General features: G+C 42.7%; 2 protein-coding genes across 15 annotated transcripts in view; one reads left to right on the top strand and one right to left on the bottom strand.

Moving 5' to 3' along the window:
• Positions 1 to 256: 256 nt before the first annotated feature.
• senp8 (SUMO peptidase family member, NEDD8 specific) lies at positions 257 to 4,691 on the bottom strand. Of its 3 annotated transcripts, none has more exons than XM_033014771.1 (2): positions 4,614 to 4,691; positions 257 to 1,798 (listed from the first exon to the last, which is right to left on the bottom strand). In XM_033014771.1, the coding sequence occupies exon 2, from the start codon at positions 1,789 to 1,791 to the stop codon at positions 1,156 to 1,158; it is 636 nt and encodes a 211-aa protein (XP_032870662.1). In that variant the 5' UTR covers positions 1,792 to 1,798; positions 4,614 to 4,691; the 3' UTR covers positions 257 to 1,155. The 3 variants fall into 3 exon arrangements, with proteins under 3 accessions (XP_032870662.1, XP_032870659.1, XP_032870660.1); XM_033014768.1 differs by lacking the exon at positions 4,614 to 4,691 and adding an exon at positions 3,445 to 3,582; XM_033014769.1 differs by lacking the exon at positions 4,614 to 4,691 and adding an exon at positions 2,661 to 2,720.
• Positions 4,692 to 4,804: 113 nt separating this feature from the next.
• The window catches only part of myo9a (myosin IXA), a 153,857-nt gene continuing 134,536 nt past the window's right edge, over positions 4,805 to 24,125 (top strand). For 5 of the 12 annotated variants that reach the window (XM_033014732.1, XM_033014736.1, XM_033014738.1 and 2 more), the window contains exon 1: positions 4,811 to 4,918. The gene's annotated coding sequence lies outside the window, so the exon portion shown is untranslated. Of the gene's footprint in view, positions 4,923 to 14,405; positions 15,115 to 24,125 lie in introns of those variants that run through there. The other 7 variants (XM_033014733.1, XM_033014739.1, XM_033014741.1 and 4 more) reach the window with 4 other exon arrangements.

The raw sequence follows: 24,125 nt of genomic DNA, 5'->3' as shown, positions 1-24,125 counted from the left end.
ACAAGGTGGTGTGGGATCTCAGTGGTCAGGCTTCATCTCTGGAGGACATGGATTGCTGATGTTTGGGTAGAAACATTCTTCACACTCAATATTTTTCTGGAAGGAGATGGAACGGTTATTACAGGATTGCAGAACTATTTAAGGTTAGAAGCTGAGGAGGGGAGATCGCCGGAGGTCATAAGAAGGGTCCTGACTCAAATGTTGCCGATCCACGTCCTCAAGAGATGCTGCCTGACCCGTTGAGTTACTCAAGCACTTTTTGTGTTTTACTGTAATGTAATGAAGCACAGCACAAAACATTCTCTGAAAATAACAGGTTGCTGGTTTAAAATGTATTTTGTGAATATGACATTTTTAATTCCAATTCCCCACCCTAATGTAACAAATAGTTAAAATGACAACTCAACCATAATGAACCAACCCCTGTCATGACTGAAAAATAGGAAGAACCAACACAGAGAAGATGCTAAATCATAAAACTATCAAATGACAACAAGTTTCATGTTTCGAAAGCCTGTGGATTGTTGGATATCAGGGGGGTTGAATGATTGAAAGCCCGAGGTAAATCTTGAGGATATAGTCTCAAAAACAAGGGTACTGCAATGCAAGTCCTTTGTCATTCTGTTTTTGGTGCTGCATCAAGTCACATAGCATTTTTAGATTCAAGATAAAACAAGGAAACCTCAAGGAAATATCAGATTAAATATCATTTGCACATAATTCAGCCACGGGTGAATGAGGTGTTGTGGAGCACTATCACATGTGGCACTGTTGTTTAACAGGTACAGCAATGGCATGTTACCATCAGTTCTATTACTATTTCTCCCCCATGGACCAATAGCAGTGTAATTTTTGGTTAAATAGTTTTATGCAGGGTCAGATTACATGACAGAGTCGTTGTGTAGCTGTAATATAGTGCACTCTCAATATTACAAGATAGCCAACTGCAAACTTACTTTGCTGAGAGTTGGGGGATGTGGAGGAACAAGATTCCTCAGCCGTTTTAAAAGGGACAACTTTCACAACATTCAAAAATCCACCGCCTTTTTATATTGACCTGAAACATTCCCCAACTCTGTAAAGGTAACGACGACTGTAAACAAAAATATAGCTGACTCATCCACAAAACAAGGTAGACATTCAGGCAAGAAGTAGTTATTCCTTCGACAACCGCTCAATCAGCTTTTTCCAGCTAACTCTCTTCTGGGTGATGTAAGATGGGGTGACGACCATCATCAGTGGCCTCTGCTCACCCCTGAGGTACTGCTCACAAAGAACCTCTGTGTTACAGATAACGTACATCCCACAATCATAGCTGTTTTTCTGGACTGGCGCCAGCTCTTCTAGGAAAGGCACTTCACATTTGGTTCCCAAGAAGTGTTGCAGTTTCCTGGCAATCTGACGGGCATGGCTTTCGTTCATGCTGCTGCAGGAATCAAAGTGGCTGAAACAGTCCTTGTCCCTGCTGTAGTGGAGCAGGCTCCAGTGAGACCCGCCAGCCGCCTGCACGGAGTTATCGTTGACTGCCAGGAAGACCAAGCTCTTCTGGTTCAGGGCGAGCGGCTCCAGGAAGATGGCCAGCTCCTCCTGACTGGTCGTACACTTGATAAACTGGGTCACCTCAGGGCTGATGAAGCACACCTTGCCCAGCAGCTCCTTATACTGCTCGGTGGCAAAGTATTCAAAGGCAAAGCTAATGATGTGGTCATTCAGCCAGTTGGGTGGGTTGAGCAGCAGCATGTCTGAGTGCCGTATCAAGCTGTCATGGTAGCTTAGGATCACCGAATTCATGCTGCTCCTGAAAAGCAACAAAAGCACTTTACATTCATGTCCATATTGATTGCAGGCACACATAGGTAATTTTATATCAGAGATGGCAGGCAGATTACATAAGAGGTCACTGTTTAAGAAAGAACTGCAGATGCTGGAAAAATCGAAGGTAGACAAAAATGCTGGAGAAACTCAGCGGGTGCGGCAGCATCTATGGAGCGAAGGAAATAGGCAACGTTTCGGGCCGAAACCCTTCTTCAGACTGATGTGAGGGGGGGGGGGGGGGGGGGCGGGAATGTCACCTATTCCTTCGCTCCATAGATGCTGCCTCACCCGCTGAGTTTCTCCAACATTTTTGTCTACATAAGAGATCACCATCACTATATGAACACAAACCCATACAGTCATGTCACTCATCTATCTGATAAGGTTCTAATGTCCTATTGCACTGTTCAATTGTGCAATGGGTAGAGTTGCTGCCTCACAACTCCAGCGAAACTCAACCTAAAACGTCCCATTTCATCTCTCCAGAGATGCAACTGTCCCACTGAGTTACTACTGCATTTTGTGTCTATCTCCAGAGATCCAGTTTGATCCTGACCTTGGGTGCTGTCTTTGTGCAGTTTGCACGTTCTCTCTGTGACTGGGTGCTCCGGTTTCTTCCCACATCCCAAAATTGTGTGCTTTGTAGGTTAATTGGCCCTCTGTAAATTGCCCCCAGTGTATAGAGGGTGGATGCGAAAGTGGGATAACGTGGAACTAGCGTGAATGGGTGATTGATATTCGGCGTGGACTCGGTGGGCTGAAGGGCCTGTTTCCATGCTGTATCTTTCAATCATTTGGTCCTTTAATTATGGTGATCTAAGTGATACTAGTTAAAAATATACCACCTGTTAATTTGAAGTGACTTCATTTTCTTTATGCTGCATTTTACTTCATATTCTAACCAGCTATTCTTTTACAATAATCTTTCAGATTATCTCTGGTTTGATTCCTGCCATGGCTGAAAAGATTCAAACGTTCCCAGGCCTTCTATCTGCGATCATCTTTCTGCTTCTGCATGGATGACCTCCAATGCTTAACATGTCTAGATGTCAAATTAACACAATACTCAACATGTAATCTGATCGTACAATTTGATATTGGATGATAAATTCCTGAGACATGGATTCAATGTCAACATTTCAAAAATACTCAGTATCTCCGTTTCTTTCTACTGAGATGGATAAACCTCACCACCTTAGGAAGAAACTGCAGGGTCTGGTTTACACCGAAGATAGACATAAAATGCTGGAGTATCTCAGCGGGGACAGGCAGCATATCTGGATAGAAGGAATGTGTAACGTTTCGGCTCGAGACCCTCCTTCAGACGCGTCCTGAAATGTCATCCATTCCTTCTCTCCAGTAATGGTGCCTGTCCCGCTGAGTTAGTCCGTCATTTTGTGCCTGTCTTCTTGATAAACATTTCCCTCCATCTGCCACGATCAGTGTGTGTCCTGACCCAAAAGGTCATCTATCCATGTTCTCTAGAGATGTTGCCTGATCCACTGAGTTACTCCAGCACTTTTTGTCCTTCTGTTACTCAACTGGATCCCCGTTAAGCCTCTTTATGTCCTAATTTCTGCTCACATTCCCACTTAATCTCATGTCATGAAACAAACATAGAAACGTTACTTTTTGTCCCCTTGGCCAGAGAGTCGATACAGCTTGTGAATAGTTGGCACCAGCATAGTTGGCACCATTCCTTCGCTCCATAGATGCTGCCTCACCCGCTGAGTTTCTCCAGCATTTTTGTCTACCTTCGATTTTCCAGCATCTGCAGTTAAACACATTCTTATATGTTTCACTATCTTCAACAGATGTGGGAGTTGACTGTTTCCTGTTTTCTGACAGCTGGAAGCAAGACCCACCCTAATACTGTGAATACTATGACAATACATAAACCCACTTACTGCTGAAGAAAATATATAAAGTGATGGGTAACTCATTGAGTCAGGCAGCATCTCTGGAGAACATGGATAGTTGACGTTTTGGGTCGGGACCCTTCTTCCGACTGGTTGTATTAGTGGGGGGGGGGGGAGAAAGATGGATGGGAGGAGAGGCAGAACAACTGGCAGGTATGCAGGTGAGGAAGGTTTTGTTGTAGGTAGGTGGCTGAACGAAGGTCGGAGATGAAATGACAAAGGTGTGAGACAAAAAGACTGAAGAGTTTTGAATTGTGAAGCTGGAGGAAGTGATGTAGGTGGAGGGAAGAGAGGAGGTATAGGGTGGTGGAGTGCGGAGGGAGAGATGGTGGAGTTACCTATAACACTGCTGAAGTCCTGAGGAAAAGCCCCGCCTTCTAGGGCATGATTGACAGCCATGCGCCAACAATGCGGCCCCGCCCCCGGCACGTGACTCACACTCCAGGGGGCGGTGATTGACAGCCGTAGACCCGCCCCCGAGAGCGGGTGACGTCATCGGCATCAACACGCGATTGTCCGCCGCTGCCCCGCCCCACGTGGCGGGTTGAGTGACAGCCGCAATGCCCCGCCCCACGTGGCGGGTGAGTGACAGCCGCAATGCCCCGCCCCACGTGGCGGGTGAGTGACAGCCGCAATGCCCCGCCCCACGTGGCGGGTGAGTGACAGCCGCAATGCCCCGCCCCACGGCCTTCAGCCGGTGACTGACGCCAGCACCGGGCCCCGGCTTCTCCCCCAGACCCTGCCGGGGAGACCCTAACTGCGAGCGGCCCCGGCAGCTAGGCCTCACCGTCACCCCTGCACACCACACGCACACTCCTCACTTCCCCCTCTCCCTCAGCTATTCAGAAACCAACGGCCGAAGCTAATGAGCACCATTACCTGACGGCCAGAGCCGGTTCCACACGACGCTATGGCGTAGAGCCGCCGCTGCTCCACCCGCTTCCCGCCGGTGCCGGCAGGTGTCGCTGCGGCTGCGGCCCCGGCCTGCGGAGAGATGCCGCACGGCGCATGCGTCAGCCCGCTCCCCCCCCGCCCGGCCGTGGCTGCGTGGCGCATGCGCGGGGCACCGGCTCGTGCCCAACGGAAGCGCGGCGGCGGCGGGAGCGAGAGAGAGCGGAGCGGACAGCCGGCGCTGAGGGAGCGGCGTTGACGGCGGGACCCGGGCTGCAGTCGCCAGCAAGCGGGTCGGTACGGTTACCGGGAGTGGCGGTGGGAGGGAGGGGATAGTACAGTACAGGAGGGGCGGCAAGTCCTGTCCCTTCGGGCCGCTCCGGACACCGTGCTGACCGCGCCGGACCCCCGCCCGGGGTCGGGCCTGTCAGTGTCCGCCTCCCCCTCAAATCTGTAATCTGTGCGGCCGGACAGGCCCTCGGGACCCCATCCCTAAGCGCGCTCCCGAGCCTGCGACCCCCCCCCCCCCCTCCCCCCGAAGCGCGCTCCCGAGCCCGGCCCCGGCCACCTCCCCTCACTCACATCCCCCGCGCCCGTGTATCCCTCTGTCTGTCACGCAGCACCCGGGACGGCACCGCATCGGTGCGGAGGCGCAATCTGTGTGTTGCAGTGTCCGGGCACGGTGGCACTCTGCCCCCCTGCCAGCTCCGGTCCCACCAGGGCTATTCAACACCGACCACCCTGGGGTACACACACACACACACACACACACAAAACCCTCCTGTTGCCAACGGGGTTGATAGGTGTCCGGTTGGTACAGGTGTAGATGGCAAGGACGGTCGCGGTAACGGACGGTTAAAATCTCCCAATTGTCGGAGGCAAACACAGTTTGTTTCGTACAGCCTTTGAAGTCTTTTTTCCTCAAAATATATTAACATTTGTTTACATATTTACCGTGGGTTTCTCCACGAAATGTTACTGTGGAAGGCATTTTCTTGCTATGGTGGGGTTTGTTATTTGTTGTCAGAAAGTTGATGCGCTTAACTACATCCCGAACTATCTGAAGAAAGGTCTCGACCCGAAGCGTCACCTATTTCTTTTCTCCAGGGATGCTGTCTGAAATATTTTTGAAACTTAATTGGAAAGTATCTGATGTTAAAAGAGCCGTCATTCGGTTTTCGGAGAGGTGCTGCTTCAATCTCATATCTTGTCATCTTGAATGGATAACATCAGACAGTAAATGGTAATTAGACCTTTGCAGTTGATTGTGCACAGCGCGTGTATCTTAATCGCAAAACAAAGGAGTGTGAAGTTGTAATGTAATCTGGAGCCATAAGACAATCTTGGGAGGAATTTGAGCAAAATACAAAATGCTGGAGTAACTCGGCAGGTCAGGTAGCATCTGTAGAGGGAATGGATAGGCAACGTTTCAGGTCATGGCATCTATTTCCTTGTACAGTTTCTCCATTTTACTGGAGGAACTCAGCAGATTTAGCAAAATCTGGAGACAAAGGGTTCAGATTGTGTTTTGATTTTATTTTGACTGGCAAATTATGATGCGAAGGATATGAAGTTATACTTATAAGAGGAACTTGATGTTTAAGCTTGTGTACGAGAGCTGAGAAGATGATTTTGCAATTGTGATGGGTTTTTGATACCAGATCAGTGGAAAATTGTATTGAATATTTGGGCAGTGGTTGAAATGTGGGAATTTCTGCCATTAGTTTAATTTCATTCATAGAAATAAGTAGAATGAAGAGTGAAATGGAGGTAAATGATGCGATAATGTTGAATGACACAAAAAGCAGGAGTAACTCAGCAGGTCAGGCAGCATCTGTGGAGAAAAAGAATAGGTTACATTTCGGGTCGAGATCCTTTTTCAGACTGAGAATCAGGATAAAGGAGAACTAGATATATCGATTGTACTCAGGGCAACGGAATGGAAGACATGCAAATCCCAGTTAAAACGTGGTCAGAGAGCAGGAGGAATCACAACAAGAGTGAGTGCAGCAAGAATGAGTGTTGCAGATCACTCGTTGGGAAAGTTTAAACCAGTGTTCTCAGTTTCTCCCTACACATGATAATGTTGATTGTTTAGTGTTGGAATGTAGTGTAATTTTAGAATTGAATAAAATGAATTATTGAATTTTTAAATCCAAATATGTAAACTAAAACATTGAGATTTGGTATGAAAGGAACTGTATCATCAATACCATTACTTGGGCTGCATTTGTCAGGCGAATTGGTGTAAAAGAATGTTTTGTATTCTATGGCAGAATATTTTGTGTACCGCATCACTCTCAATATTTACCTGAAGAGCTTTTTCTGATTACTGCACAATCTATCAAATGACAATGTCAGACACTCAATCTTTCAGATGACTGACATCTGATTACTGCAACCACTATGCAATTTTCTTCAGTAGTGAGTTCAAAGTACTTTGTTGGGAAGTTCAAAGTCATAGCACTGGATTCTATTTCTGGTTAGCTTCGTTCGACTGAGTTCTAAAAGGAAGGGATACTTTAAAATGTAAATAAATGACCTAAGAGCCAAGAAAATCATAAAAATGTGAGCATAAATATTTCAATCACGGAAGAGTCCACTAGTAAGCGACAACATTTTTAATATTTAAGAAAGAACTGCAGATGCTGGAAAAATCGAAGGTAGACAAAAATGATGGAAGAACTCAGCGGGTGAGGCAGTATCTATGGAGAGAAGGAATAGATGACGTTTCGGATCAAGACCCTTCTTCTGACTCTCGTTTCAGGTCGAGATCCTTCTTCAGGTCACTAATAAATCCAGTAAGAAATCGGGAAACTAATCAGAACATTTGTAATATACGAGGCTAAAAGTGATACGTTTAAGGGTAATTTTGGTGGAATTAGATACATTTTAATGTAACGGAAATTTCTTAACAATGCAAAGATCTTGTTAATATCTGTGTATCATTTGAACCAAATGGCGTGTTTTCCTATTGTGCATTCCATATGTATAAGAGGTGTTTCCTGTTTTTTTTTCAATCTGGTCTTTAGTGCTGTTCATTTGTTGCATTATTATTGTTTTTATTTCAGTTTTAGTCTGCACTGCGCACATATTTCTCAAATAAAATCTCAGTTGAGATCAAGCTGGTGACTAATTTGAAGGCTTCAGTTATTTTGGTCTATGACTTTAGACAATTAGTATATATTGCTAATGCCCATTTTATCTACGCTTTTAGCACAATTTCTGGATAATTGCGACATGAATGTCTTATCCATTTGTTGAGTGGTCGTAACCTCAAGATAAATGGGTGGCATTACTTGATTATTCCATTCATTAGTGAGATATTAGAATCCACTTGCTTTATGAAGTGCAAGATCAATTTGCTCAATTTATTGGATTGAGAATAGTGTAAATCTATGACATTGTCCAGAAGTAATTTTTTTTAATGCTAAATTAGCTCCTTTAGGATTTTCTGAGAGGAGATAATGGTTATTCAGCAATTTCTGTTGCTTGCTTCTTAAGTTTGTTTGTTTCAACTGTTTTATCAGCCACTTGCTCTTCTCTGGAAGATGTTAATTTCTGTTGTGTGGGAATCCAATCATCAAATTTATTTCTGATTGAAGGTTTAAGTGGACATTGTGATTTGTGCTTACATGTGTGTTGATCATTTATTTAATCATGGATTAAATCTGTATGTAAGCATATCTTGTATCATTGTTGCTCCAGCATAAACAAGTGATTGTTGATTATCTCACTGAATGCTCAAAAATAATGTTGAAAGCTTCTTTTGAAAAGAAGCCAAAAATAATATTTATGTTAGCTGTGGAGCTGCATAAAAGGCAATGTAAATTATAACTTTTAAAGAGAAGATAGCCATTTGGCTCTCTGGGCCCATGATGCATTTTATGAGAAGAATCGGTTATTCCTGTTCCATCTATTCCTTTTTCACCAGAGATGCTCTCTGATCCGCTGAGCTACTCCAACTTTTTGTGTCTAGTCTCGCAATCTTGTACTTTGTTTTACATTTATCTTGCTTCATGGCTATTTGTTGCACAAAGATTTTTATTTTTAGTCCAGATTAGATTTTTTCCTTTTGGTTCATCTACCAACAACCTTTAATGTACGGTTCTCAAGTCATTGACAAATGGGATGTTCTTTCCTGAGTTATACCTTTGACTTAATGATTTTCAACAATTTATTCAAATCTCCTCTCAACTCTTTATTCTGAGATAAGCAGCCATGACCCCTCTCAGTATTCTTTGCTAAACTCTTCTATTGCAGATGTTTCTATTTCCAAGGAAGTTCAGAAACTGACTTTAATAATAATAACAATGGATGGGATTTATATAGCGCCTTTCTAATACTCAAGGCGCTTTACATCGCATTGTTCATTCATTCCTCAGTCACACTCGGTGGTGGTAAGCTACTTCTGTAGCCACAGCTGCCCTGGGGCAGACTGACAGAAGCGTGGCTGCCAATCTGCGCCTACGGCCCCTCCGACCACCACCAATCACTCACACACAGGCAAAGGTGGGTGAAGTGTCTTGCCCAGGGACACAGCGACAGTATGCACTCCAAGCGGGATTCGAACCGGCCACCTTCTGGTCGCCAGCCGAACACTTAGCCCATTGTGCCATCTGTCGTCCCTGACTTTAGTAGTTGTTGGCTTTGGCCTCTGAATCCTGATACATGTACTGATTTGAAACTTCTTAGATTTGATTATAAATCTCTGTTGAATGGTAGATGAAATGATTTGATTGTCCTGTGGTAAAGTTGTCAATTGCTTTTCTGTGAAGATACACACAAAATACTGGAGTAACTCAGCAGATCAGGCAGCATATCTGGATAGAAGGAATGAGTTATGTTTTGGGTCGAGACCCTTCTTGAGACAGTCAGCGGAGAGGGAGACACAGAGATAAGGAAGTGTAAGATGTGAGAACAAGACATCAAAGGGGATGTAGATCAAGGAAAATGTAGAATAAATCATTGTTAGCTAGGAGAAGCTGACAATGAAGCATACAGAGATAAAATTTAATCAAGGGGACAGTCAGACTGGTTGGTGGAAGAGGGAGGGTTGGAGAGAGGGTAAGCAAGCAAAGGAAAGCAAGAGAAATAGAGAAGTCTATATTCATAGCTGAGGTGTAAGCTGCCCAAGTGAAATATGTGATGCTGTTCCTCCAATTTGTGTGGGGCCTCACTGACAGAAGGACAGAAAGGTCAGAATGGGAGGGAGAGTTAAAGTGTTCAGCAACTGTGAGATCAGGTAGGTTTAGGCAAACCGATCGCCATTTAGGCAAAAGGGTTTCGGCAAAACGATCGCCGTGCCTGCGCTTGGTCTCGCCGATATATAGAAGTTCACACCTGGAACAGCGGATACAGTAGATGAGGTTGGAGGAGGGGCAAGTGTGCCTCTGCCTCACTTGAAAAGACTGTTGGGGTTCTTGGATAGTGTCGAGGGAGGAATAGGGATAGGTGTTGTATCTCCTGCAGTCATAGGGGAAGGGGTGGTTTGGGTGGGAAGGGACGAATCTCTGTGGAAAGTGGAAAGGGTGGAGATGGGAAGATGTGGCTAGTGGTGGGATCCCATTGGAGGTGGCGAAAATGCCAGCAGATTACGTGCTGTATGCGACGGCTGATGGGGTGAAAGGTGAGGACTAGGGGGATTCTCCCTGTTGCGATTGGGGAGCGGAGAGCAAGAGCGGAGCTGCAAGATATCGAGGAGACCCTTGTGAGGGCCTCATCTATGATGGAAGAGGAGAACATCTGTTCCCCAATAGAATGAGGATATCTCAGATATCCTGGTATGGAACACCTCATCTTGAGTGCAGATGTGGCATAGACAGTGGAGTTGGGAGTAGAGGATAGAGTCTTTGCAGGAGGCAGAGTGGGAAGAAGTGTAGTGATATAGCTGTGGGAGTCAGTAGGTTTATAATAGATGCCGGTTGAAAGTCTATCTCCTGTGATGGAGATGGCGAGATCAAGAAAAGGTGGGAAGATGTTGGAGATGGTCCAAGTGAATTTGAGTGCAGAAAGGAAATTAGTAATGAAGTTAATGAAGTCCGTGAGTTCTGCATAGGTGCAGGAGGTAGCCCCGATGCAGTTGTCAATGCAGCGGAGACAGAGTTCGGGGATAGGGCCAATGTACGCCTGGAACAGGGATTGTTTTAAGTACCCTACAAAGGGGCAGGCATAGCTGGGGCCCATACAAATGCCCATGGCTACGCCTTAGATTTACTGGAGCTGGGATTGTTCGACATATCCTACAAAGAGTCTGGAACAGAGAGTCTTGAATTTGCTTTTCTGCATTAGTTTTCAACACCCTCCATGATTTGGTGTGGGTCTGCAAATATTAATTCCTATGGTACTTTGACAAAGTGAGCATTCCCTGTGTGAGCTGAAGTGCAAAATACTGTAAGATTGAGCTTTTAATGTTTATCATAGCTGATTGCAATTCTGTACTTGTCCAATATATCTCTCTACTTGCAAAACGTGTTATATAAAGTCAATTAATTGTTGTTGAGTTTCATATTGGCAAGCTTTCCTGCATAGATAAGTGAAGAAAAAACAGGTTTGGGAATCACACAATATTTTCATTTCATGGAAGGAGGCCACTTCAGCTCTAGGTCTGACCAGTAAATAGATGATAGAATAGGCAACACATCCAGGATTTTAGTGTTATATATGTGATAAACTTATTCACAGGTCATTGTGCTATGAGCCGAGTGGTAGAGCAGTCTTAAAAATTACTCTGTATGCCGTTGCTTCAGAAAACCAAACACAACTATCCTCAAAGAGGGGCAAATGATGAAATATGGAGCCAAAAAAACAAACTGTAGGAGCAACTCAGCAGGTCAGGCAGCATCTGTGGATGCAGAGGGATAGTTGTTTCTGGTTGACACCCTACATTAGGACTGACAATGTCTGGGGGAAATCATCGGTGTAAGGAGGTTAAGGCATGAGCTGGCAAATAATAGATGGAACCAGGTGGGAAGGAGATGGTGGGTAGTTGGAACAGGAGTGGAGCCCTTGGTCTTTGAATACACTTTTCCTTTGTTGGATAAAGATACATTAGAAGTGAATTTTGTTATCGATGTGTTTCCTAGAAGGATGTCTGCTGAAGTTTGGAAAGTGATCCGCATTTACAAGATTTTCGTTATTCATTTTCACATGTTATTGCTTGGAGAGAGGAAGGGAATGCAGCATTTTCCTAAAGGAACCGGTTTCCTTTTTGTTCTGCAAGCTAATTCCACTTCAAGAGGAAACTTGTTGGAGGTAAAGCACAATATCGCTACAAAGATGATTGTGAAGAGCGGTGGTGAAATGATATGACCGTCTCGATTCTATGTTGGAGAGTTATAAAGTATGGAAAGAGCCAACTGAGCTGGCACAATACATCAAGCATCCAAACTAGTTGATACTACTTACATTCCATTAATTCTCTTCAGAGTCTACTATGGGCAATTTCAATTAATCCCATCCAAACTCTTTGGGGTGGGAAGAAACTGGAGTATTTCGAGCAAATCCGCACGGTTGCAAGGAGTACATACACTATACGACAACCCCAGGGGTCAGGATTGAATCTGGATTGCTGGAACTAAGGCAGCATTTCTTCCACTGGTGCCACAGTCTCGACCTGAAATCTCAAGTATTCCTTCTCTCCAGAAATACTACCTGTCCCCTGAGTTACTCCAACATTTTGTGTCTATCTTCGGTTATACCAGCATCTGCAGTTCCTTCCTACACAGGCCGAGTGAAGCTTTCTTTATGGGTTCCTTGAATCCTTTAAAATTGTTTATTTTTGCAACAACATTTCTGTTGTTGTTTGGGAGCTAAATGGATAGAGTTTACAAATGGGTTAGACAATGTGAAGAAAGGAGGACAGGAGAAAGGATAAACAGTGGTCAATCCAACAGAGATCCACAGCTGTCATGTACTAAAGCACAGGCGACTGCAGATGCTGGAATCTGAAGCAAAAAAAACCAAGTTCAGTAGGTCAGGCCATATCTTTGGAAGGAAAGGAATGATTAGCTTTTTTTAGGCAGTGGGGCAACGGTTCAGCAGATTGACACATAATGTGAGGCCATCCCAAGAGATAAGCCCACTGGACCTTACAAAGCAGCCCGCAGAAGAATACGGTTGAATCTTACTCAAGTGTGCCAAATTCTTGTGGGGCTTGGCAAGGCACATCTTTTGGCAAGTTACCCTTGGCAAGATACATGTTTATTGTGCCTGGGGTTTCCAGAATAAGTGATCAGTATCAAAATAAGGAGTCAGCCATTCTGCAAATACAAAGTTTTATTTTTCACCCAGATGACAGTGCACTTTTGGAATTGTATCGAAGAGGGATGACGGCTCAATTGCTGACTATGTTCAAGACAGGAATTAATAGATTTTAGCTATCTTGGTTAATACAGAGAAACAGCACTGAGATAAAAGATATGTTTAAGAAGGAACTGCAGGTGCTGGAAAATCGAAGGTAGACAAAGATGCTGGAGAAACTCAGCGGGTGAGGCAGCATCACCCGCTGAGTTTATCCAGCATTTTTGTCTACCTGAGATAAAAGATAGAAACATAGAAACATAGAAATTAGGTGCAATTAGGTGCAGGAGTAGGCCATTCGGCCCTTCGAGCCTGCACCGCCATTCAATATGATCATGGCTGATCATCCAACTCAGTATCCCGTACCTGCCTTCTCTCCATACCCTCTGATCCCCTTAGCCACAAGGGCCACATCTAACTCCCTCTTAAATATAGCCAATGAACTGGCCTCGACTACCCTCTGTGGCAGGGAGTTCCAGAGATTCACCACTCTCTGTGTGAAAAAAGTTCTTCTCATCTCGGTTTTAAAGGATTTCCCCCTTATCCTTAAGCTGTGACCCGTTGTCCTGGACTTCCCCAACATCGGGAGCAATCTTCCTGCATCTAGCCTGTCCAACCCCTTAAGAATTTTGTAAGTTTCTATAAGATCCCCTCTCAATCTCCTAAATTCTAGAGAGTATAAACCAAGTCTATCCAGTCTTTCTTCATAAGACAGTCCTGACATCCCAGGAATCAGTCTGGTGAACCTTCTCTGCACTCCCTCTATGGCAATAATGTCCTTCCTCAGATTTGGAGACCAAAACTGTACGCAATACTCCAGGTGTGGTCTCACCAAGACCCTGTACAACTGCAGTAGAACCTCCCTGCTCCTATACTCAAATCCTTTTGCTATGGAAGCTAACATACCATTCGCTTTCTTCACTGCCTGCTGCACCTGCATGCCCACTTTCAATGACTGGTGTACCATGACACCCAGGTCTCGCTGCATCTCCCCTTTTCCTAGCCGGCCACCATTTAGATAATAGTCTGCTTTCCTGTTTTTGCCACCAAAATGGATAACCTCACATTTATCCACATTATACTGTAGTATATTGTGGATAAATGTTATAATTATAAAGATAGGTATTATCTTAAAGGATTATTAAACAATGGAGCTGAAAGGTCCACTCCTACTATGTTCTTGTGTTTGCTTGTATTTTGTAGCCGAGTACAATCAATGGAAGGAGTTTTGCAGGTGAATGGATTTTTGAACTAAGTTTTTATGTTGTTGAGGGTGCATCCGGTGAAGACTGGTGTCTAATGGAAATTGCTCTTTATCATGGATGGGTGTGTGATGGCGACACAGGATCTAATTATAGTGTGAGCAGCATTTACGAGGGTCATCCAGAAATATCTGAAAACTTCCGGTTGTAATGCCATTGTTATATAATGTGTTCAACGTCAGCATGAATTTTTTTGGTGCACTCATTGTGCACACAAAAAATTATCAATTAATTTGCTCAAGTTGCTATATTTCGTAATCCCTTTCCACCCCATTTTCTCTGTTCCTATAACATTTTTTCCATTTCCTGGTATTGATCCACCTTGTACTGACCTTTGTTTTGTCGGTCTGGATTCAGTTCTCATTTTTCTTTGATTGGATCTCTGGCCCATTGGAAAAAAAAGTGAATTGCAGAGAACAGTTTATTGAGCAGTATAGAGTTGTTAGAACTCAAGACCAATGTCACAGTATTTCTGCAGTCAGGCGCCATAACGTATGTCTCATTTATGAGATTTGACCTGGTCGTTGAAACAGCAAACAAGAGAATTGTATAGGGAACAATTTGATTTTGGTTTCAAAATATTAACAATGCAAAATTGCTGTAATTGCCACATCAGAGATGATTAATGTTTCTTCCTCCAGCATGTTAAACTTTACAAACATGCAACACCTTTTTTGTGAAGAAATGTTTATTAAACCATGATGTCTTCTTACTTCATGCAGTTATGCTGAGAATTGATAGCTTGGGATGTGACTTGCCTTTTTATGTGTGTTGTATGTTGTAGCTTGAATTGATGTAGGATATAATGATCCTCAGCTGAGAATCTTGCTTTGCAGTGATATACAGCCCCGGGCTTTGCTTCCTCATGCATGAGTTTGTCTTTGTGCCCGAATTCTGGTGAAATAGGCTGCAAATAATCACTAAAGGTAATCTGATTTTGTTAAGGGTTGTGTGTATCTCTGCAAACAGTTGGAGGTTGTTGCTGAACATTCATCCTTTGCTGCAATTTCATTTTTATTGATTGTCAGACAAAAGCTGCCTGAAATGTGAATAAGCTTTTGTTGTCATTGTCAAATAGTAAATAATTATTTAAGTATCTTTAGTGGACAAATACCGTTGCTTCATTCTGAGTTTTTTTCCCATCCAGTCAAGTCAAGTCACATTTATTTATATAGCACATTTAAAAAAACAACTCTCGTTGATCAAAGTGCTTTACATTTGTGTAGGAATAGTATAACAAACAAACTACATACGTACATATAGCCCTCGCTCAGAGGACGTCAAGAAAGGCTTGGGAGTACAGATGGGTTTTTAGTCTCGACTTAAAAGAGTCGATGGAGGGGGCAGTTCTGATGGGAAGAGGGATGCTGTTGCACAGTCTAGGAGCTGCAACCGCAAAGGCGCGGTCGCCCCCGAGCTTATGCCTAGACTGCGGTATATTCAGCAAACCCAAGTCGGCCGATCTGAGGGACCTGGAGGTGGTTTGGTGGGTGAGCAGACGTTTAATGTAGGTGGGGGCAAGCCCATTGAGAGCTTTGTAGACATGAAGGAGGATCTTGAAATTTTAAAGTCTTGAAAGTCCTTGCACTTTCAAAGATTGGTCATCAGGAAGAAATTTCTTCTGGGAGTTGAAACTATTGTCCAACCTCATTAAGGGTGCTGCCTGCGCTGAGGTCAAAATGAGCTTAATTGTCACTCAGTTGTTATCAGATTTGGAATGATCATGTGTGCTTGTAGCTTATTTCTATGTTGCCATTTTTTGCTGCTTAAAACATGATCTTAAAAAAAAGTTAGCCATTTTTCAAGCATGGCCTACACGTTTCATCTGGTATCTTTCTTCTCATTCAGATCCCAAAACACGTCCGTTTCTACCTTTTGTGCTCAAGATCTTGAATTTTTGAAAACTTCCTTTGAAGTTCATGTTCAGCTTAAATAAAATTGGTGATTAATTTGCCCCAAGTGTTTAAGAAATGCATGAACCCGATGCATATTGTGTTTTGGAACAATGGTTTTGGTTGCCAGCAATGGCTTCACTTTTCTCTATTACATAATTGCAACAGTGCAACAAATAACCTATGTTTTCAGGAATAATCGGCAATAATAAGTCCTAAGATTGGTGCAAGAAAATCAAATACATTGATAAATCGGCTATGGATTGTTTTGTTTTGGTAGTTATTGGTATTTTGGGTTAATTGATGACCAAGTACGTTTCAGCTCAATTAGCTATGAAAATGTACCTACATGGTGCAAATTAGTTGTGCTGTCATTTTCCTTAAAACTCTGCTGCAAATTATTTGAGTGCTTAATCATAGTGATCTTATAAGAACTGAAGGATAATATCTTACAGTATCTGAATTGATCTTTATACTACACAAATGGAATCATTAAGTCATAAATGATTTGAAACATGCCCACTAAAATGATATCAAGCAGCGGTTTGCACTGATCACATTTTATTCCTCCCACATTCCCACCAATTCCCCTAGATTCAACCACTCACTTACACGCCTGGGTCAGTTTAAAGTGGCAATAAACTATCGACCTGCACGTATTTAGGATGTGGGGTGGGAGGGGGTGGAACCTAATGAAACCAATGTGATCATTGAGAGAATGTGCAAACTCAAAGCAGACAGCAACAAAAGTCAGTATTGAACCTGGGTTGATATCTTCTGTGAGTATTTTGCAAGCCATTATATGGCATTGCATAAACATTGACTACAGTTCGGCATTTAATACCATCATCCCCTCCAAGCTGGTTACCAAGCTCTCAGAACTGGGTCTCTGCGCATCCCTCTGTAATTGGATCCTCGACTTCCTCATCCACAGTCTGTTCGTATTGGTGGAAATGTGTCAGCCTTGATAACAATCAACACGGGAGCACCTCAAGGCTGCGTGCTCAGCCCCCTGCTGTACTCACTCTATACTCATAACTGCGTAGCCGGTCATAGTGCAAACTCCATCATCAAGTTCGCCGACGACACTACTGTTGTGGGACGTATCACTGATGGAGATGAGTCCGAATATAGAAGTGAGATTGACCGGCTGACCAAATGGTGCCAGCACAATAACCTGGCTCTCAACACCAACAAAACCAAGGATCTGATTGTGGACTTTGGAAGGGGTAGGATGGGGACCCACAGTCCCGTTTATATCAACGGGTCGATGGTGGAAGGGTGAACCATATGACTTGTCCTGTGAGTGTAACTAGGGCCATGAGAATTTGGAGAATTTTGTCAAGGATATAAGGACTGTATCCATCTTTTAGGGTGCCGAGACAAGATTTCAAGAGGTGATGAGAAAAGTGGAATCATGACAGCCTACTAGACTTCTTGTTTTCTGCCCTATCTGTTATCTTAATCTTGGTGATTATTGATTCTCCCATCTTCATCTCCCATTGTCACAGCACCTTTCCACGTCAGTGTGGAAAATGAAACCCGTTTTACCTTTCCCATCATTCAATAAACCAGTCTTCCCAATGTATTAAGTATTCACTTACACTTCCTACCATTCAGTGTACTGCATTCAGCGCTCTCACTGTAGTCTTCCTCTACACGTGAGACACTAAATGCAGATTGATAACCATTTTGCAGTCATCCTTCTGTTCCATTGGCAGTGAGGAGCTTGAGTTTGCATTTGCCTTTCATTTTAATTCTCCATTTCTGTCCCACTCTTTGTTTTCAGCCTCCTACGTTGCTCTACTATAGCGTCATACAAGAGTGAGGAACAGCACTTACTTTGCCATCCATTGGGCATTTTGCATCTACCTGGGCTCTGATTTTTAACATTATTTTAATTTTATATGACCAGATGTCAGCTATATCCGTTATCAGTTTTTCTTTTCTCTATAACTGCCATTTTTGATGCATTGCTGTTTTAACCAATTTTGTCTGTGCCCTATCACAGATATTCCCTCTGTTCTCTACCCCTCCCCCCCCCCCCTTTGCAGCTTAAAACTGATTTGTTTTCTAATCATTCCAGTTCTGGTGAAACGTCCTTGACTGGAAACAGCTTTTGCTGTTTTTGTTGCTTGTTTGGGATACTATTATTGTATTTCAGAAGTTGGATCCCAAAGTGGGTTGGTACCAAGTTAAAATATTAGTGTACAAAATGGTTTGCAAATCAAACAGAACTCTTAAAAGAGCAATAGTGTTTGACTGGGGTTGTTTTCTATTATTGCAAATGATAAACCAATTTCCTCAGTATATTCAAAAGTCGCTATATTTGAATAGGTAACATTTTGAATTTGGTTTCTTAGGATGGGAAATAAACAATGAAATAAAAATCAGGAAAATAAAAGGTCAAGCTGCTGAAGCCGGACTGAACAATAGATTCACATATTTGCTTCCTTTGCAATTGTTTCTGTTTTAGTAATTTGTATTGTTGATAGGAAGCCAGTGTACTAAAGGGTGAGGAGAAAGGAACAGACTGCTATATATGGTGCATCTGGAACACAATTTGTATCATAGTTTCCTGACTAGCGCCGTCAAAAATAAAGATCAGTTCCTTTCAGTAACTTTTTTGTTATTCCAAAATATAAGCTTCTTTACAAATTTACTGTATAGTGCAATGAAAAGATCAGTTAGACGTCCACCCACTTCGCCCTTTTAGTAAGTTACTGTGTGTATGCAACTCATGCAGTGTTTTTAAGATAGATTTGTGCTGTTGAGCAGCCACAAGCTGTGGTGGGCAAAACCACAGTGTTGGAGGAACTTTTCGGGTCAAACAATGGGAATGGACGAACAATGTTTCAGGTCTGGGCGCTTCTTCAGACTGAACAGGCTGTGGTGGGGTTGAGAGAAAATTGCTCCGATCGAGGTAGGCGTGTGTGTGCGTATAAACACGAGGCAATTGGTAATTGTGAAATATGGTTTTGTTGTACAAATGGTTCTGCTGTGAATCATTTTTACATCAGTAATCAGCTCTAATGTATTTTGATGAATTGGGGAACACTATTTATATATTGTGGTCCAAATAGGTTATGTACATATATAGTGCAGTATCGGTCAGAAGATGCAAGAGGCTGGAACTAGAGAACCATGTAAATGTTCCGATGGAAATTGACAAGCAGGGATAAAAAACAGTCTCCACAGTATTGGATACCATTGTCACTTAAGAACACAGTCTCAGTTTCACTGGAAGTGGCCATTGAATTTAACAAGCGATTACAATGAAACTTAAATAATGCAACCGTTAGTATTTTAACTTATTTTGATGTGGAAGCTTGTATTAAACTGGTATCAGCTGCCCCGTGTTGTGATACAGTCCCTGGTGTGAGATTTGTCCTGTTTATTTGATGGTCTTTGGGGCAGGATTCAGGTCTCAGTTTGTCTCCTCTCTGCTATCAATATCTTCTGAAAGAATAATGAATCTTGCCAATGCATTTATTTTTAAGAGATTGATTAATACCCGATTTCCTCTTGGAGTGAAAGATGGTCAGATTGTCAGTTTAACACTTTTAACGAGAGGACGGATGAATATGTTTATACATTGTACAGTGTCCTGTGCATGGACAATTTAAGCTTTATTTATAATGATTCTTGAATTTTTTGGAGCTGTGGGAATATTACAAACAAGGCATTTTTTCTCCCATTGAAATCTAGCATAGGTGAAAAAATACTGGGAGTCATTGACTACTTCAGGGACGTTAGTTTGCTGGATGATTTGGATAGAGGCTACTGTGGCTGCAACGGGCCTTTATGGGCAGCTGCTGCTTGGACTATGAAAATGGCGTCACACCCGCGACTCTTGTCTATATACTTTGTACTCAATCTGGGGTTGTGCTTGTGTATAGTAATACATTTAATGAATGTATGCAAAAAGATTTTCACTATACCTCGGTATATGTAATAAAAAAACCTTGGACCATTCGATTAAATAGGATAGGTTGGCAGTATCTCTCAGATATGTTTTCTGTCTCCTTTGTTACAATTGTTTCCATGAACTGGAAACAAGTCATATTAAGATGAATAGCTTCAGTGGATGATGCAGTTTAATATACCATGATCTTAATCCATAAGGACAAAATGTTCCCTTTGCTGTCATTAGTAACTAAACATCCATACTTCATCCTTGAGTTACACTTAAAAAAAAACATTGGCAGGTCTAGGGTTAAATATTGTTCTGATCTAGTCATTATGGTAGATTTCTTTCTTTTGATGGTCTTTAGCAGTTGGGTTTTTACAGCAATTTTGTCATTTTTTTTAATGACCATTAGTGAGATCAGTTTGAACTCCAGATTCATGGGATTACTTGGGTGCCAGTTCTCTAGAGGATGTAGAAGTGGGCATTATTATTGCATAAGTGGATCGATAAGTAATTTGTAAATTCCGACCGACTGACTGATGCCCATTTAGATGGCATCTTGCATCTGGCCTCTTCCAGCCTGTCACCTAATATTGACAGTAGACAAAAATGCTGGAGAAACTCAGCGGGTGAGGCAGCATCTATGGAGCGAAGGAAATAGGCAAAGTTTCGGGCTGAAACCCGTCTTCAGACTGTTCTGAGGGTGGGGGAAGCGGGAAGAAGAAGGAAGAGGTGGAGCCAGTGGGCTGAGGGAGAGCTGAGAAGGGGAGGAGAAAGTAAGGTCTACCTAAAATTAGAGGTCAATGTTCGTACCGCTGGGGTGCAAACTGCCCAAGCGAAATATGAGGTGCTGCTCCTCCAATTTACAGTGGTCCTCACTTTGGCCATGGAGGAGGCCCAGGACAGAAAGGTCGGATTCGGAATGGGAGGGGGGGTTGAAGTGCTGAGCCACCGGGAGATCAGATTGGTTATTGCGAACCGAGCGGAGGTGTTTGGCGAAGTAATCGCCAAGCCTACGCTTGGTCTCACCGATGTAGAGCAGCTGACATCTAGAGCAGCGGATGCAGTAGATGAGGTTGGAGGAGGTGCAGGTGAACCTCTGCTGCACCTGGAAAGACTGCTTGGGTCCTTGAATGGAGTCAAGGGGGGAGTTGGAGGAGCATCTATTGCAGCCCACTGGCTCCTCCTCTTCCTTTCTTTATTTGAAACGTTTATACAAAGAACAATGCAACAATATTGTTGGAGGCAGTTGCCAGATCCCAGCCCTGGATGTTGTCTGTCGATTTCCTTCCACACATGCTGCCTGACCTGCTGAGTTCCTCCAACACTTTGTTCAAGATTCCAGTGTCGGCACTCTTGTCTGCAGTTGTTTAATTTTTTTAATAAATAACTAAATGGTTGGAAATAATTTCAAGTTATTACTGTACCTTGCTGGACACTCCTTGTACAGGTAGTTGTTAAAGTAAAAGTTAAATTGCTGACAGTCCACAGATTATTTGATTTATTTGTGGAAGTAATGAAGAATAGAAAATAGTTATGCTTAATCATGCAGTTCTGAATTTGCAGGAAAATTACAAAAGTCACCTTGAGGGTAATGGGATTTCCGTCTCATGTTTGTGTAATTTAAGTTTCCTTTTCCACTTTTTGCATTCTCCTTACACTTGCTTGATATGCTTTCCTTTCCTTTTGCCTGGAATAGTAATAATTTAACAGTAAAAAATTCCGATGTCGGTTTTGTTGAACCTTTCACTGCCCTGGCGGCTGGAGCCAGTTACAGTTGATGGATTTTTATCCTGTCTCCTTACCTGTGCATCTAAAAACTAAGGTGTGTAATACAGAACACAAGATAACAGAAACAGAGGGAAGTCTCTTGGCTCCTCAAGCCTGCTCCACTGTTCAAAATCATCATGGCTGATCTACGCTTGTCTAAGTTCCATGATCCAGTTTTCAAGGTCCTCAATTTTTTAGACTTTTCACATTTATTTATCCCTGCTATGAATATATCTATCATCTACCCTCCACCACCCTTTGGAGCAGAGAATTGCAGATATTCACTACTCTCGGAAGAAATTTCTGTCCACGTTGATTTTTAAATGTTTCCTTGGTTTGCAGCATGTCCCTTAGTAACTTTCCAACTCAAAAATAGCTCAACTTTTAACCCCCTTTAGATCTAATAAATTGGAATTAGGTCACTCATTTTTCCAAACTGCAGACACAAACTTAAGTATCTCTCTCTCATCCAAGAATCAGCCTGGTGAATCTCCTTTGGGCTAACTCCAATACAACTATATCCTTTCATGGGTAAGGGATATATTGTGCACAGTATTCCGGGTGTGGCCACACCAACATCTTGTAGAAGTGTAACAAAACACCTCCGAGAGAAAGGAAAAGACTACAGATGCTGGAATCTTGAAAAAAACAGACTGTTGGAGTAACTCTGTGGGTCAGGCAGCATTTGCGAAGGGAAATGGATGGACCACCTCCCGAACCGAAATGTCGACTGTCCGCTTCCCTCTACAGATGCTGCGTAACCTGTTGTGTTCCTCGAGAAGCCTGTTTTTTGCACTTTATTCTTGAATTCCGAAACCTTTTGCAATAGTCTCAACATGCCAGCTGCTTCCTTGACTACTTGTTGGACCTGCCTGCTTACTTTTTGTGATTCATGCCTCAGATGTTTTACTTTAATTTATTAAAACTAATTCAAATTTTGAACATATCGGTTGAACAAATTCCACAGTATCTCTCACATTTCCTTTTGAAAATTACAGATCCCTTGTTTTAGTTTAAAAAGAAATGACAGGAAGTAAGTAGTTGTCCAACACCAATGACATTTTCTTTCATTATGACTCGGTGAATGGAAATGACGCAATGAACAATGACCGATTTATTTTTGTTTAATCCCTTGGCCAGATTTATTAAGGAGACTAGTTGTGTTTAGATTGGGTAACTTCGTACATATAATTGTGAATCATGTGACGTGCGCATAGCTCGACTGATAATATTGTAGCAGCAGAAGTCGTGCACTGTTTCAAAAACAACTCTAAAATAGAATGGTTATACTGTATTGGCGTTTGTGTGACTCTTGTTACAGGGCGGTGCAATGGTGCAGCCAGTAAAGTTACTGCCTTGAAGTGCCAGCGACTTGGCTACAATCTTGATCTGCGTATATTTTGTACGTTCCATGGCTTCCTCCATTTGTTCTGGTTTCCTCCCAATTCTCAAAGACATAAAGGTTGGTAGGTTAATTGGCCCCTGAATACTGCCACTATTTTGTAGTAAGTGTTGGAGATCATGGGGAATTGAGATTTAAAAAAAAAAAGGATTAATTCAGGATTAGTATAAATGGGTAGAAATTGCTCAGCACAAAGTCAGTGAGCTGAAGGGTCAGTTTCCATGATGTATTGCAATTACTGCACTAAGGTTGCATGTTTTAAGGAATTGGGGTTAGTTTTGTTTTCTAATTAATCCATTTTGTTGTATGGTGAAAAGTTTCCTTCAATCCAGTTTAGAGAAAAAGATTGTATGATTCTTGTGGTTAAATCTCTTTCTCATTCACTAACCTCGCTCCTATAGAGGAACAGTCTACTTTCTAATTCTCTGAAGGCTTTGAAATGATTTCTGGTGACATCTGGCATTCAAAAGGATTCGCAGGTTTTGGTGCAGGGTTTGCAGAAAGGATAAAGTGTTTTTAAGCTGCAAGAATGTTTTAGTTTAATGAGTTAAAGTCTTTGGTGAAGCTGAGCGAAATGCAATGTCTGGGCTTGCTGCTTCGGCTGCAATGGGAGTGGAGTTTCTGTGTGATGTCATTCCACTTTGCAGATGCTGACTCCTTGCTCACTGCAGTTTGTGTGATTGGTTTAATAATAACACAATATGCTGTAACTAGGCGGTTGCTTAAAACAGTTTGTGTAATTGGGTTTCAGGCCATTGATTTCTGATAAAGGCTGACAATCAAGTTGCTAAATGAGAGGTGATACAGGAGAAGAAAAGGTGTGTGTGTGTGTGTGTGTGCATGTGCGTGCACGCGCGTGTGTGCACGCGTGTGTGTCTACATGAAATACTCTACCTTCAGTGAAATATGCATGATGATGCGCATTTGCTTTGTTTTAAATGCTTTATTTTCTTGAACTATTGC

This window comes from Amblyraja radiata, chromosome X (assembly GCF_010909765.2).
Source record: "Amblyraja radiata isolate CabotCenter1 chromosome X, sAmbRad1.1.pri, whole genome shotgun sequence".
NCBI lineage: Eukaryota > Metazoa > Chordata > Chondrichthyes > Rajiformes > Rajidae > Amblyraja > Amblyraja radiata.
This window is presented reverse-complemented; position numbering and strand designations above follow the sequence as displayed.

Bases quoted from the DNA above. Each gene is read 5' to 3' on its own strand.
- senp8 (XM_033014768.1), bottom strand. From the start codon at position 3,512: ATGGTGCCAACTATGCTGGTGCCAACTATTCACAAGCTGTATCGACTC. The intron at 1,799-3,444 runs GTAACGTTTCTA...GTTGCTTTTCAG, and splicing joins TCTGGCCAAGGGGACAAAAA to GAGCAGCATGAATTCGGTGA.